Source organism: Bison bison, unplaced genomic scaffold, assembly GCF_000754665.1.
Source record: "Bison bison bison isolate TAMUID 2011002044 unplaced genomic scaffold, Bison_UMD1.0 scf7180017864266, whole genome shotgun sequence".
NCBI lineage: Eukaryota > Metazoa > Chordata > Mammalia > Artiodactyla > Bovidae > Bison > Bison bison.
The window spans coordinates 2,526,237-2,541,362 of NW_011494838.1; the positions used below are offsets into that span (position 1 = coordinate 2,526,237).

The 15,126-nt window shown below is 39.7% G+C and overlaps 1 protein-coding gene across 1 annotated transcript in view; it reads right to left on the reverse strand.

Moving 5' to 3' along the window:
- CNTRL (centriolin) overlaps positions 1 to 15,126 on the reverse strand; it is an 87,197-nt gene that overhangs the window by 44,486 nt on the left and 27,585 nt on the right. Inside the window, exons 8-14 of the mRNA XM_010848414.1 lie at positions 14,722 to 14,841; positions 13,591 to 13,819; positions 12,239 to 12,348; positions 10,007 to 10,201; positions 5,838 to 5,991; positions 4,608 to 4,828; positions 1,295 to 1,471 (exon numbers count right to left, since the gene is read on the reverse strand). Of these exons, the coding sequence (XP_010846716.1) occupies positions 1,295 to 1,471; positions 4,608 to 4,828; positions 5,838 to 5,991; positions 10,007 to 10,201; positions 12,239 to 12,348; positions 13,591 to 13,819; positions 14,722 to 14,841 (1,206 nt within the window). The remainder of the gene's footprint in view (positions 1 to 1,294; positions 1,472 to 4,607; positions 4,829 to 5,837; positions 5,992 to 10,006; positions 10,202 to 12,238; positions 12,349 to 13,590; positions 13,820 to 14,721; positions 14,842 to 15,126) is intronic.

The following is a 15,126-nucleotide window of genomic DNA, read 5'->3' on the forward strand; positions in this document are numbered from 1 at the left end:
GATTTTCAGCAGATACAGTGGAAGGTCTGAGTGGGCCTCCTGGTGGAAAATGCAACCCATTTGTCTAAAAGCTAAACAAAACTGTATTTTAATGAGATCAAGAATATACTATAACTGGTCACCGTCTGCCTCTCTGCCCTGATTTCTCACTCTCACTCCCTACTCGTCTCCTCGTCCCTGGCATACTGGAGGCACACTTTCAGCGTTTCAAATGCACTATGCGCTCTCTCCTCGCCTCTCTGCCGAGAGCACACCCCTAACCTCTGCTCATCTCACCCCTGCACTCTCCGCACGGCCAAACCCAGTCACCTTCCAGGTCTCGGCTGAAACGCCATCACCACGGCAGTCTCCTGCCCACCGCTCCCCTAGCACAGGGCCTCGGCTGAAACGCCATCACCGCGGCAGTCTCCCTGCCCACCGCTCCCCTAGCACAGGGTCTCGGCTGAAACGCCATCACCGCGGGCAGTTTTCCCTGCCCACCGCTCCCCTAGCACAGGGCCCTGCCCCTTTCTCCCCCTAACACCTGTTTCACCTACCGGACTGTCAACTTCACAAGGACAGTGTAACCACGGCTGTGCTGCTCTCTGCAGCAACCAGGGCATCTGGTCTTTAATGGCCAATCAATAAGTGTTTATTGGATGAATAAATATTTATCTAATTTTCAAGGTATAATTTAAACTAGCGGATGTTTCACCCAAACAAAACAGAAAGCAGCACAGTAAAATGTAATATCAACTTAAAAGAGGTCTCTTGGAGCTGGTTTGAGAAAGAAAAACTAGAATTTACTGATCACCAACTGTCAGTGCTTCCTGTCCATTGTCTCACTTATCCTCACCATAACCCACATGACAGAAGAGGTCAGTATCTGTCAGAAGCGCAGAGCCATGAAGTGACTTGCCCATGTTCACACAGGGGTCATACTTAGGCTTGGACCGTCTGACTCCAAACATGTGCTCTTCTCATCACTTCACACTGTTGTTCAGTTGCTAAGTTGTGTTTGACTCTTCTGCGACCCCATGGACTGTAGCCTGCCAGGGTCCTCTGTCTATAGGATTTCTCAGGCAAGAACACTGGAGTGGGTTGCCACTTCCATCTCCAGGGGATCTTCTCAACCCAGGGCTTGATCAAACCTGCATCTCCTGCATTGTGGGTGGATACTTTACCACTGAGCCACTGGGGAAGCCCATCAGTCCATGTGGGCTTAAAAAGTGTTTAATATTAGAGTAAATGAAGGAAAGCTGTTATGTTAAGGCCCAGGCTACTTGGTTTCTACACGGCTTCTGCTCTTACTCACCTGGCTGAGCCTTGCCAGTTCTCCCAGCTCTTTCTTGAGCTGGCTGGCTTCGGCATCCCTCATCCTCAGCTGCGCCTCTAACTCAGCCTCGTAGGCACTGAGGTCTCCGTGGGTCTGCTGCAGGGACGCGTTCACCTCATGCTGCTCTGCAAGGGCGCTTTCTAGCTCTGCAAGCTCCTGCAAAGATTCAGTGTATGTTTAAGTACAGAACCCTCATTGTGCTGCTGAAGCATCTGCAAGTCATTATAAGTAACCCGAGCACTTAAACCAAATGCTGGCCAGCCACTGCTGCCCAGGCGCAGAGAGCATTCACCAGCCATATGAGGAGGCCGCAGGCTGTGTGAATCCAGGTTGGAAAACAAAACCCTGACTGTCATCAGAAAAATCAGCAAGCTACAACGTGTTTTTCAGAGTAACCAGATGTGTGATCCTTTAAACGAGTCTTATGTATTCATAAGAAGAAAAAAAAAAAGAGGATAAAATTTAAGGCCTATTTTCCTTCAGACACGGGAATAAACGTTTTCACATTCGTTATTTCACTATACCCTCAGAGTAACTATGTAAGGCAAAGTATTATCCCCGATTTACAGATGAGGAAGTGGAGAATGAACATCGAGGTAAACAGCACCGGGCTGTGCAGCTAAAAAAACGATGAGTCAGAATATGCACTGGGATTCTGACTCCAAAGCCCAGACTTTCTATTAAACCATAGTATGTTCACTTACCAGACAGCGAGATGGGACGAGCACGCTCTAATATTAAGGATGATGGAGAAATGTAAACCCATGTCGACACGTGTAGTACACACTGATTAGCACGCCACAGTTCTGACCACTTTAGGCCATTTTTCTATGATTAAACATTATAATTTTCATCTATTTATTTGGGATCTTGAAGAATTAGACCAAACTACTCTGGATTACAAAGGAGAACCTTGTGATGAGAACTTCTTAGAAGAGTTTCTCAGCGGGTGATAAAAGACCACCCTGCATCTGAATCACCGGGGTCGCTTGTCTGGGATGCAGATGCTACACATAACCAACAGAGAATTCATATCCAGAATATATAAAGAGTTTCTACAAATCATTAAGAAAAAGACAGACAATCCAACAGAAAAAAATGGGCAAGGAATATGAAGAGGGAATTCACTGAAGACAAAAACTGAACGGCAAATAAACAGATGAAAAGTACTTAACTTCTGCAGTAATTCGGGGGAAGTGTAGTTAAAACAAGACAGTATTTTGCACAGAACATAGAGGAACAAGCTGAACCACGCGTGAGGAAACAATCAGACGAATCTAGACGCTGGGGTGCCATTCAGAACCACTAGCTGGATTCTACACACACACACACAAGCTATAAACAACAGAAAAAATGGCTCAGATATTAAACAGTATTAAGGAACTGCTGCTGATTTTCTAGGTGTAAAAATGGTATCATAGTGATGGAAGAAAATAGCCTCGTTTTAAAGAGATGTGGACTAAAGGGATGATGTCTTAACACCTGCAACTTTCAAATGACCCAGCAAAATATATATAAATATATATATATGGTAAACTATTTGTTTAATTTAGGAGAACACACAGAAGCTCAATGAACTCTTCTTTCAACTGTCCTGTAAATGTAAAAAAATACAAAGATCATTTCAAACCTAGCAGACTGGCAAACACTAAGTCTGGCAAAATATTATATTTCCTGAATTTGATCCTTATTCTGTGCTTACGTTAGAAAATGTCCTTGTTCTTAGGAAAGACATGCTGAAGTATTTCAAAGCTAAAGACCATGATTGCCTACAACTAATTCTAACATGATTAGGAAAAAAATTAATATAAAAATGTACATAAAATCATGTAAAATTAAATATGAGATAAAGCAAATGTGGTAAAGTATTAATCGGTGACTCTGAATGGAAATTACACTGAGTGATTCTTGCAACTCTCCTGTATGCTTGAAATTATTTCAAAATTAAGGCTTACAAAATAAAAGTTAGATAACTGTAAGGTCATGGCAAGGATGTGGTGTAATGGTAGCCTTCACACTGCTGGTGGGAACAGAAGTTCACAGAATGACTACAGACAGTAATATGATAATGTCTAGTGAACTGGGGGAGGCACACACACTTTGACCCACAGCCCCCTGTGAGCACAGTCCCCATGCTCTGGATATATGTAAGAATGTCACTCTCAGTATCATAATAGCGAAAGACTAGAAACCATCTCAATATCCCCCAAGAAGAGGATGAATAAGCAATAAATTCTGCGGTATGCACAGACAATGGGATGTTACATATATCAAAAAAAATAAAGTAGAGCTCTAGATGCATCAATGTGCACAATTCTCAAAAACATAAACATGAAGGAAGAAAGGAAGTGGCCAAAGAATACACGATGTGCTTTTTATATAAATCCTAAAACTATGCAAAACAATACTACATATTTTTATAGATGGCCACACATAAAATAAAAGAAGAGATATAGAGGGAAATAATAACCATACTCAGGGTTTCGTTACTTCTAGGAGGCAGTACACAGAGGGCTTCAAGGATGTCTGTATGTTTTATTTTTTAAGCTGAGTTGTTGGTACATGGTGCTAAATATTTTTGATATTCTTATATGCCTGATAAATTTCATAACATTAAAACACATTAATTCAAATTTCCAAAGACATCCCTACTGGGGTGAGGTCTGGGAACCTGGCTTCTCTTGCAGTATGAAGTCTGCCGAACAACTAAGACAAAGCAAACGAAATCTCTGGATGAACGTCAGCAAACCAAGCGTGGAGGGGTTTAATTTACAACGCTGTGCCTGCCTTGTTATCTGTAAAACAACACTAACATTACAAAGCAATAACAAAGCAAACGAAATCTCTGGATGAATGTCAGCAAAGCAAGAGCGGACGGGTTTAATTTACAACGCTGTGCCCGCCTTGTTGTCTGTAAAACAACACTAACATTACGAAGCAATAACAACAAGGATAAGAAAAATTATGTTGTACTTAATTTTGCTGCACAAATAATAAAATATGAACATCTAATATAGTAATTATAAAAGCTACACTTTCTTATCCTTTCAAGTTATTTGAACACAGTACTTTGCAGGGATAGAAATTCTGCTAAAATAATCTTCCTTTTCTTAGTAAAGTAAAAAAAAAAATGACTCCAAGCATATCACAAGGGGAAAAAAGCCCAAAGCCCTGCACAGCCACTGCCACCTCTGTCACTCACAACTGCAGCGTCGCTAACGCCCTTAACTAACTTCATCTGGACACCGCCTACTTCTGAGGCTAAGAACAGACAAGAAGAAACGAAGCACACCTTCCTCATATTTTCTGCATCTAAGGTGACTATTTCCAGCTGGTCCCTTTCCTGCTGGACCTCGGCCAACCTCTGCAGCAGCGCCTCTTTCTCATCCTGCAGCCTTCTGCACTCGTTCTGGGCCTGCGCGGCCTGGCCCTTCACAGTCCCCAGGTATTCCTGCAGCCCACTGATGACGCCTTCTAAGTCCTTCTTCAGGGCTTCATTTGCTGCTATCTGGCCTAAGCAAGACAGAGAAAGGGAAGGTGATGATGTACACAAGAAAATGCTTTCAGGATATATTATTACTGCATTTAGACTCCTTAGCTATTGGTTACTAGCTAAGAATGAAATTCTAAGCTTCCAATTATTTCCTACTATCTTAGTTTTCATATTTAAGATACAGTAGCAGCTTCCCCCTATTACCCATGGAACAGGACTATCAAGCATGTATACAGTAAAAATAGTGTAGTCATTGGCATTGCTTATGAAATGCTTAATTCATGCTGTAAAAAGTTTAAAGTAGTAATTTCCAAATAAAATAATGAAGAATGTGCAACAAAACTGAGATCTTACTACTGGACACATGAAACAAAACCAAGTCAAATCCAAGATGAGCAACATTAACCTATAACCTGAAGACTTCAGAAAACAACCACCAATCACATACTGGGTACCTACTATGTCCAGGCACGTTATGAACACTTTCTCATATAATCCTCTCCAAAACTAATGATCACGACAAAAATAACTTGTCCCAGGTCACACAGCTGATAACGGCAAAACAAGGACTGGGATCTTTTTACACCAAGCCAAGGTTCTTATCACTACGGTCTAGTATCTTCCTCTTCCTCTATTTTGGCAATGTCACAATTTAAATTTGCATTGCAAAAATAGATTCAAAAATTCTTTCTGCACTCTCCTTATAACCAGACACTGAGTGCTTGATAGCAGGGATAAGTGACAAGGATTTTATGCCTTAGAAGAAGACAATCACGTGCCAGTGTTTATCATGATCACTTACGGACTTCCTGCCATAGTGACCTGACTCAGTAGGACATCAACCCAAGAAAACCAAAATAAAAATGTTTACCTTTATTAAACATTTTTGAGAACTCTGTAAGTATTTCCCTATTAAATACTAGCACTAACAGCTGAAGCATATTCAGCTAATATGTGGATTAACGCCTGTCATTTGTCTTTTACTAACACTGAAACCGGTACACCTCAAATCATGCTTAGAATTCTCACCTTCAGTAAGCTGTTGTTCAAGGTCCTTAATCTCTTCAGTTTCTTTAGCAATTCTAGAAAGTATCTCGTCCAAACGGCTCTCAAGCTGTTTGTATTGCTTGTTCATAATGTCAAACTGTTGTTCTTTACCCCTTTTCTGAGCCTTCATATGGCACTAAATTGAAAAAAAAAATCAAAATTCTTTGAATGTTTATAAAGATAATAATCGTTAATAACATTTCTAAGGAAGAATGGAAAAGAAAATGTAACAGTTTGCATCTGTTTTGTGTCAGACACTGTGTTGTTTCCACATGAGCACTTTTCTTTGCGACCCCGTGGACTGCAGCACGCCAGGCCTCCCTGTCCATCACCAACCCCTGGAGCTTGCTCAGACTCATGTCCATTGAGTCAGTGATGCCAACCATCTTGTTCTCTGTCGTCCCTTCTCCTCCTGTCTTTAATCTTTCCCAGCATCAAGGTCTTTTCCAACGAATCAGCTCTTTGCATCAGGTGGCCAAAGTACTGGAGCTTCAGCTTCAGGATCAGTCCTTCCAATGAATATTCAGGACTGATTTCCTTTAGGATTGACTGGTTTGATCTCCTTGAAGTTGAAGGGACTCTCAAGAGTCTTCTCCAACTCTATAGTTCAAAAGCATCAATTCTTTGGCACTCAGTGTTCTTTATGGTCCAACTCTCACATCTATACATGACTACAGGAAAAACCACAGCTTTGACCAGATGGATCTCTGTCGGCAAAGTAATGTTTTTATAATATTTTGGGGGAGATAGAGACATGGAATAAATACTTCCTTAGAATTCAATTTTATTTTCAATTCTTTATACAAAGAAACATTTTGCTTTTAAGTTCTATAAACTGGGAGTTGAGAGAGGCCTCAAAGACCATTTAGGCCAGTGATCCTCAAGATGGAGGGCCCTATGGAGGCACTCCCTTCTCCTCCATCCACTACATATATTCCTGGTACAAAAAGAGCTTTCACACACCCACATGTACCTTGACAGTCATTGCTTTAGGGAGCTACTGTTAACTGAAAGGATTGGATTGTATTTCTCAGGTGTGCTGGGATAAAAAACTGAGAACCAATGATCTAGTCTAACTCTCTTTCACGCATGAGAACTGAGTCTCAGGTCCACCACATGATTCGCCCAGGTCTCCTCAAGCAACTGTTCATGTGGAGACAAAACAATTCCCCAGAGAACCTGTGTCCTCCCACTCACACCCGCACAGCTCTAGCTTGCCCCCACAGGACCAGAGGAACAGAACAAAAATAACTCAAGAGAAAGTTATCAGGAGAAAGAACTATATCCATCTGAGTAACAAACTCCATTCTTCTCAAGTCTAAGACTGTAATCTGACTACAAAACAACAGTTCCCAATTTTACACGCTGTTGCCTCCAAAGACAAGAAAGTCCCCTCATTTCTGAAGAACAGATGAGAGCCAGCTTGACTCAGTGGGATTTTCAAAACTCCTCCTACTCTTCCTGAAATCTTTCTCAAAAGGTAACTAAAGATAAAAGCTTAAATTCTAAGTAAATTTAGGATTTTTGTGGCTCAGAGTGAATTTTTAAAATCTTCTGCCCTCATATCTATATCAACAAATCTTAAAAATTCACCATTAAAACTTCTACTGAAATCTCTACATGCAGGACAAAAAATTAGTTCAATACGTCAATGATCTGCATTAAACACCTGGGAGCAAAAGTATATTCAGCGATTTTCACTACGGTGGAGCTCACAATAGAGGTATTGTAAAAACAGGAACTTACATCTCTGACTCCTCCTCCTGTCTAAGTCCTTTGTACACAGAGAGAGAAAATGATCATACCTTAACTTAGAATGTGTCCTGTTAAAACTGAGCCGTTGAGAACAGAGAAGCTGTGAGCGGAACGCTTTCTAATGTTGCCTTGAAACTCATGTGCACTTCCCTCTCTGACAGCCACATTTTTGTAAGCGCCTCCGAGCCTCTAACCTCCCAGCACTTCAAACCACATTCCTGGCGGAGACTGAGCGGCAACCCAGCCCGTCCAATCGCAAGCAGCCTCTGCAAGCAGGCCCCACCCTCCACGCTTTAAATCACAACACAGGAAGCTGCCCCAGGCCAATCACGAAAACCTCTGCAACAGATTACTACAGGCGGATTCCCTCTAGGGGTACCGGTACCTTTTGCTTCCACAGGGCAAAGCTAGATAGTGAACAGGGATACAAATCTCCCCTCATTCCGTTTGTCCCTTGTTCCTCTGATACTTCTGCTTCTAGCTAGCTGTGAAGCGTTTTCTCTAACTAAAAGGGGATTTGATTTTCACATAGTATCTTTTGTTTCTGAAAACTAGTTAAATGCTTACGTTTGTTGAAAACTTGATTAGGCTTGGCACTGAGCTAATTTTAAAAGTAATTAATCTCTTTAGATTTGTAACTCCTTTGTGAGCAGAAAGTCATCTAATAGCATAAGCATGGGCTGCCTCTTCCTAAAAGGGAGACCTGGGAAATCATTTAATCTTTCTAAATCATATTTTTATCTTATTTGTTGTTATTCAGTCTCTAAGTTGAGTCTGATTCTTTTGTGACCCCATGGACTGTATGTAGCCTGCCAGACTCCTCTGTCCGTGGAATTTTCCAGGCAAGAATACTGGAGTGGGTTGCCATTTCCTTCTCTAGGGGATCTTCCCGACCCAGGGATGGAACCCACATTGCCTGCATTAGCAGGCAGATTTTTTTTTATTCACTGAGCAGCTAGGGAAGTCCCCCCCCGCTTTTTTTAATCTTATGCAAGTTAAAAAGTCACCAATCTCATATGGATGCTGTAATAAAATAAAGTTCCTCACAGTATATGCCTAAAACCAAGTCCAATGCAAGACACATCATTGTCACTTAATACATGTTTCTCATCATATCTCACTTACTGCTTTCTGATCTCTCAAGCTTTTACTTTTAAATTCTATTTGCAATTCAGAAAAATACTTCATCTGATTAGATAATAAAAGTTAGTCTATATCTGTAGAAAAATATGCACAATACCATGCTTGATTCTTTCCCTCTTGCTAAAATGTTCACATTCTGCAGCAATAAAATGGGGTGCCAGACACTAGCCAATAAGGTAACTTTGTGCAAACTAGAAAAAAGATGCTCCTTCTGGATAAATGAATTAAAAAGAGACATCCTCTGGTACTCAGACTAAAGCTACAACCCTAGAACTAAACTTCAGGAGTCTTAAAATCCAGCCTGCAGGCTTCATCTCCACTAACACATTGATTTTGACTACCTTCCAAACTTGCATGCCTTTCCTACTTGTCATTTAACCTCTTTCTATATGTAATGCTTTACAGACATCCAGTGTGTATTAGACTCCCTGTATGCCAAGACCATCTCAGGTGTCTGTTGAAAGCAATAGACAATCTAGGGTCTAATTCGGAGAAGGTGATGGCACACCACTCCAGTGCTCTTGCCTGGAGAATCCCAGAGACGGGGGAGCCTGGTGGGCTGCTGTCTATGGGGTCGTACAGTGTCGGACACGCATGAAGTGACTTAGCAGCAGCAGGGTCTAATTATACTCACAGGTCACAGAACTCAAACAGGGAGAAAAGGAGCTTTGGGTAGTACCTATACGCCTGTTCGTGGCTATTTTCCTTAATGCAATCATTCTAAACATAGGATTGGCCCCGGGGATACAGTTCCTGTCCTCAGGGGCCTTACATGGGGTGGTCGACTTTTGAGCAAATAAATGTGATAAGGGAAGATATTATAGGCCATATTATATATTATTTAAAGTCTCTAATTTATCATGTGGGCTTCCCAGTGTCTCAGTGGTAAAATATCCGCCTGCAGTGCAGGAGATCAGGTTCGATCTCCGCATTGGGAAGATTCCCCGGAGAAGAAAATGGCAACCCATTCCAGTATTCTCGCCTGGGAAATCCCAGAGGAGCCTGGCAGGTTACAGCTGGGTCGCGCAGCAGTCGGATATGACTTAGTGACTAAATACAAACAACAAACAATATGTATATACACACGTGTTATATATACACACACATAAACACGTCGCTCACATTTGTGCACCAAAGCAAGAGGTCTTCAGAAAGGACTCTGAGGCCAAAAATGACGAGACATAATATCTATTAACAGAAAAATGATATTCTCACTCCCACAGAACAAGCCAGAGCTCTCTTCATTTACTTACATGTTTTGGGTCTTTGGAATCCAGACTATCAATAACTCTTTGGAGGTCCTTGATCTCCTCCTGCTTTTCAGCAATTTCTCCTCTTTGCTTTTCCATCTGCACTTCTAGATCAAGAGCTTCCTGGCGTAATTTATTTAGAAGCTGTATCCTGCCACTCAGCTGCTTGAGAAGAAAGTCTTTCTCTGCTTCTGAAATCTAGTTCCCCCCACACCCCAATACACAATTAGCAAAGGACAGAAACGCTGATTTTCAAATTTACAGAAAACAACTAGTACAATTTTAAAAAGTATAATCATATGCTCTGCCAGATTTTTTTAGTAAAAGTAAAATGTAAGAGTTATCTAGGCAATCCACGATATCGTATACTTTTATCTTTATTACATGTAAAAATGTTTATTTTATAAGAGCATTTTATAAGAGCATATGAAAAAATAAATGCAGGTAGTAATGAGATTTTTCATTCTAGTACAAATAACATAAATTATTAATAATAATAACCATAGCCTTAATGGTAGTTGACTTTATACAACACTTACCCTTGTATTAGAATATAAAACTAACTGACAGTGTAATGAAAAGCCTTTATTATAAGGCTTTATTATATTTAAAAATATAAATATTTTAAAAATATTTAAATAACTCACAAAATAGCTATTTTTTTTCCTAAGTACATTTTATAAGGATCTATTAAATATTTTGTACATTTTTTACTTCTATCAATTTATCTATATAAAGCTTTGGCCAGTGCTGTTTTAAAACATTCTTATTTAATTATTCTTATAAATTGTAAATTCTTATAAACTATTCTTGACAGCTCTGTCCGCCTCATCTCCCACTTTCAATCCTTCTTTAACTCCCATCATTTCTCCTGCCAGATTTTCACCTAATCTCCTTTCTCTCCATGACTACCATCACCTTTGTAGTCCGAGCCGTTATCATATCTTGCCTGTACTAGACAACAGCCTCCAAACCAATGTACACACCTCCATTCTTCCCACCTCTCTCAGCCCGCTTCACTCTCATCAAGTAGGAGAGTGACCTTATAAAAATACAAATAAGATCAGCCACTCTACCACCTAAAGTCCCTGACAGGTTTCCTATTCCATTCAGGATAAAACTTGTACCCCTTAAAGTGGTCTATGATGCCTGGCATGAGCTTTAACCTCATCTGCCACTGCACTCTCCCTCACTCTGCAGAGGACTCTTCAGTCTGAAGCCTTTTGCACACTCTGTCACCTCTGCCTGGAAGGCCTCACTGGCTACCTGTCATCCTTTCTCAGCCTAAGTGTCGCCCCCTCAGTGAGGCCTCTGTGGGCTGCCACACTCTACAAACTTTTTATCGTTTCTCCTAATTTTCGTTTTTCCCTCCCTACAACCTGTGCTGTTTATCTACACATGTCTTCTAAACTCATTTTTACTATCTGTTGCCTACTTCCTGTCCCTGTGGGGGGAACACAGCTGTTCATTACTCAGGGCGCAGCCAATCAGCAACTGCCACACAAACCCGACTCAGTTTCTGGTTACTCAACAGTCTGGAAGTAGCAACACAGGGCATCTTTTTAAAAGAATATATAACTTGGACTTCATGTTCTTTTCTACTTACTATGGTGTGAATACAGTTACCATCATAATTTTGCAATACTGATTTTTAGAAGTTGCAAATAATTAAAACCTTTTACATACTTAAAAACTAAAATGTCAGAATACTTCCTTTTTTGAACTTTCTTCCTATTCAACTACGTCACAGGTTTTGAGCTGTTTACTTCTTCTTTATAAACATCATCTTTTTTATATACTGCATTTTATATCACTTATATTTTTGCCACCTGTGTTTAATAATGTTATTACAGAGATGTCTTCTGGCTCTTAATCTAGGTCCCAGGATCTTAATGGTGGGGACTGTTTAATTAAATTAAGAAAGATATTAGGAAGCAGCTTCCCTTAATAAATTAGACACTTTCATAATAGAGTAAATGGAATGTATCTTTTTTATATAAAAGTAATGTATACATGTACACTCTATAAAATGCTAATAGGATGTCATCCTGAATGGTAGGAAATGAAATTGGAAAATGCTAGAACCATGTCTGACTCGAAATTTGTTATTCCACAATTAAATAGGCAGCACTGATTTAAAGACTGTTTGAAGACAGTCTTTACACATTTATGAAGAGGGAAGCACATTTCATTCTTGGCATTTCCTCTTAGCAATACAGCTTTACTTTTACCTACCTTTTTAAGTTGTACTGCTTCTTCCAGTTGTTTAAATTCTTCAGTGGCTCTTAAAATTTGTTGTTCTGCCTTTTCTATTTCATCATGCAGTTCTGATAGTCGAGCTTGTGCTACAAATTTAAAAACCACGCACACAGACACACACAAGAAAAATATTTAATTCTCAAATTTCTACCTTTTTCTTAGCAATAACTTCCCCTACCCCAATTCTGTAATTATACATCACATGAATAAAAAAGTAATTGCTTATGATGGTTTTCCTCTCTATTAATCTATAGAATAGTTTCATAATATGACATAGAGCTATTGATCCATTTACCTGTAAAATTATTAACATAAAAGGGGCATTACTTGATAGTCCCAAAATTAAGGAACTTTTGAGGGACTAAGGATTTTACTTGAAAATATGCACTTACAAATCAATGATTTTCTACCTCAAATTTCTAATTTATCTCTCCCTTCCTCCTTCCCCATCTCCTGTAAAACTATGAGCCCCTTGAAGCTAGTCAGTACATATATCTGATTTAGTTTTGCTTTTCCCTTCCAGAGCCTTGAATATAGTATATGCAGACATGGACAGCCAGCCCTTTTTTCCTGTCTCCAGGTCAACCTCTATTGGCCTTCTGAGTTTTTCCATTTAGCTGCCAACCAAGGGAAGATGGACCACTAATCTCACTGACTGAGATCCCCACAATGGGCCATGATTACCAGTGAGATAGATGCATGAACTCAAGACTGCTTTCTAATTCCTTCATATGCATACAGCTAAGTGGTAAGTGCATTCAAAGTCTGCCACTTGGAAGGTCTCTAAGGTCCCCTTGGGTTGACCTCTTTCTCTTTATGACTTGCCAGGACGTGGTAAGATGCCTTGAGTAACACGATTTGGGAGGCAACTGAGGAGGTGGGGTGTGGTCAGGTCAGGAAGAGTCAGAAGGCAGCCTTAGACCCAAGCCTAGGAAGAGTACACTGATCTGGCTTCCCCAAAGCACTGCTTCAGGTTTTAGCACCATGTATAGGAATCAATAACCGTACTTGCTTCAGTCATTACTAAACGTGCTTTTGAATGTGCAGGTCCAATGGTAAGAAGAATCTGTTGTCACGACAACCAGATTTAAGCATTCTTGGAGCCCCTGGACATGTTGCCAAATTATGGTCAGATTATAATTCTCCCTTGTAACAGGAATGATTAAAAAATAACCTGCTCAATGAATCACTACTTTTGTTTTAAACTTCTCAGGTAAACGCCATCATAATAAATATCTTCATCATGTTTAACTAGAAGAATTTAAAAAATCAGCATATATATTCAGTCTTTTTACATATTTAAAGTATTCAAAGTAACTTGTTTTAACCTGTACTTATTTTGTTCTCTTTGTCTTCCAGCTCCGTGTCCAGTGGCATATGGGCTTTCAAGCTCACATGCTCGTTTCTAAGTTGCTCCCCTTCCTCTGGCTCCATCCTCTTGATCTCAACTGGCTGGGCATTATCCACAATGTAACTCTCTGTGGCGAACATATTTCTCTTGTATCTGGACTTGCCAATGTAAGGGCTTTCATCTGGGGCTTTATCAACGTCAACATACTAAAAACAAGATGAACAGAGCTTATGCTTTAGTAAGTAACCGCTATGCAGTCAAGTGACATTTTTCGTGTTATTAGTGAAGAATACAGCCCAGGATTGTTTAAATACTAATCTTGCATATACAGAAGTTAAAAAAATACATATAATTATATATAAAATTCTTGTATCGTATTCTTAATACTAAAAAGGAACTAGAACAAAAAAAATGGTCTCAAAAAGATTCCTCTTCCTATCCCTGAAGAGTGAGCTGGATTGATTGATTATGGAAGTACCTACAGATATGTGCTTTTTTAAAGTACTGCTGAATCTCTCAAATCAGAAGTCTAGGTGTTGTATTTTGGTTTCTTGGCTGGCATATAAGTAAAATCTCAGTCTAATAAATTTTAATTACTGAACTTTTACTAAATGATACATGATATTGATTGGAATCACTGGATCTTGGAAGTTAAATGGCTGTCGATTGCAGTGACATTCACGATATTTGTATAAATAATGACCGATGAATAGTGAACCCAGTGACTCCTGAACAAACAGTACAGGGAGATGACTGTGCCATGGACACCGAAGCAGGCAGTGCAGTTTTCCTGGAAGTTTGGATTTAAGGAAGTGGATCAAACTACACTTTTGAGTGAGGTAACTGAGGATTAGAAGGTTGCTCCAGGTTACAAATATGGATGTGGGCAAATATCCTTTTGGGGCTTTTAAACTCTTATGGACACTGCTCTATCTCACTGAGCTAGATCATTCACAGATTGAACCAAAATACATTTACTCTGCTGATATCCTCATAACAAGAATGTGATTAACAATAAATTTTTTTAAACATCACCACTACCCTGCCCTCCCCTGCCCCCTTCTATCCTGACTTTAATTTGGATTACTACAAAATTAAAATAACTCACCTCTGAGGGATAATAATTCAGTGGCTCAAATTTAGCATCGATTTTATAAAAAGCCAACTCCTGTTCCAGTTCATACTGTTTTTGACACGCTCGCGTTAGTTCCATGGTCTTCTGTCTTAGCTGTTGGCCCAATTTGATAAGAAACAACACACAGATTCAATAAGTTAGTATAAAGGTAGACTGGTGTGGCAAGTTCTGATCATAACCAATGATTTGATTTCAAAAAATCCCACAGCACACAGAACACTAAGAGCATTTTATCTTAATTCTAAAGTATTATAAAAAATGAAATACAAAACTATCATTTCATAAGAGATCACATAAGAGACCTTTGAAGTTCATTATGTTATTTTAGGATACAATGAAAAGTTTTTTAAAAAATCATTTAAATTTGTTTAATCCAAA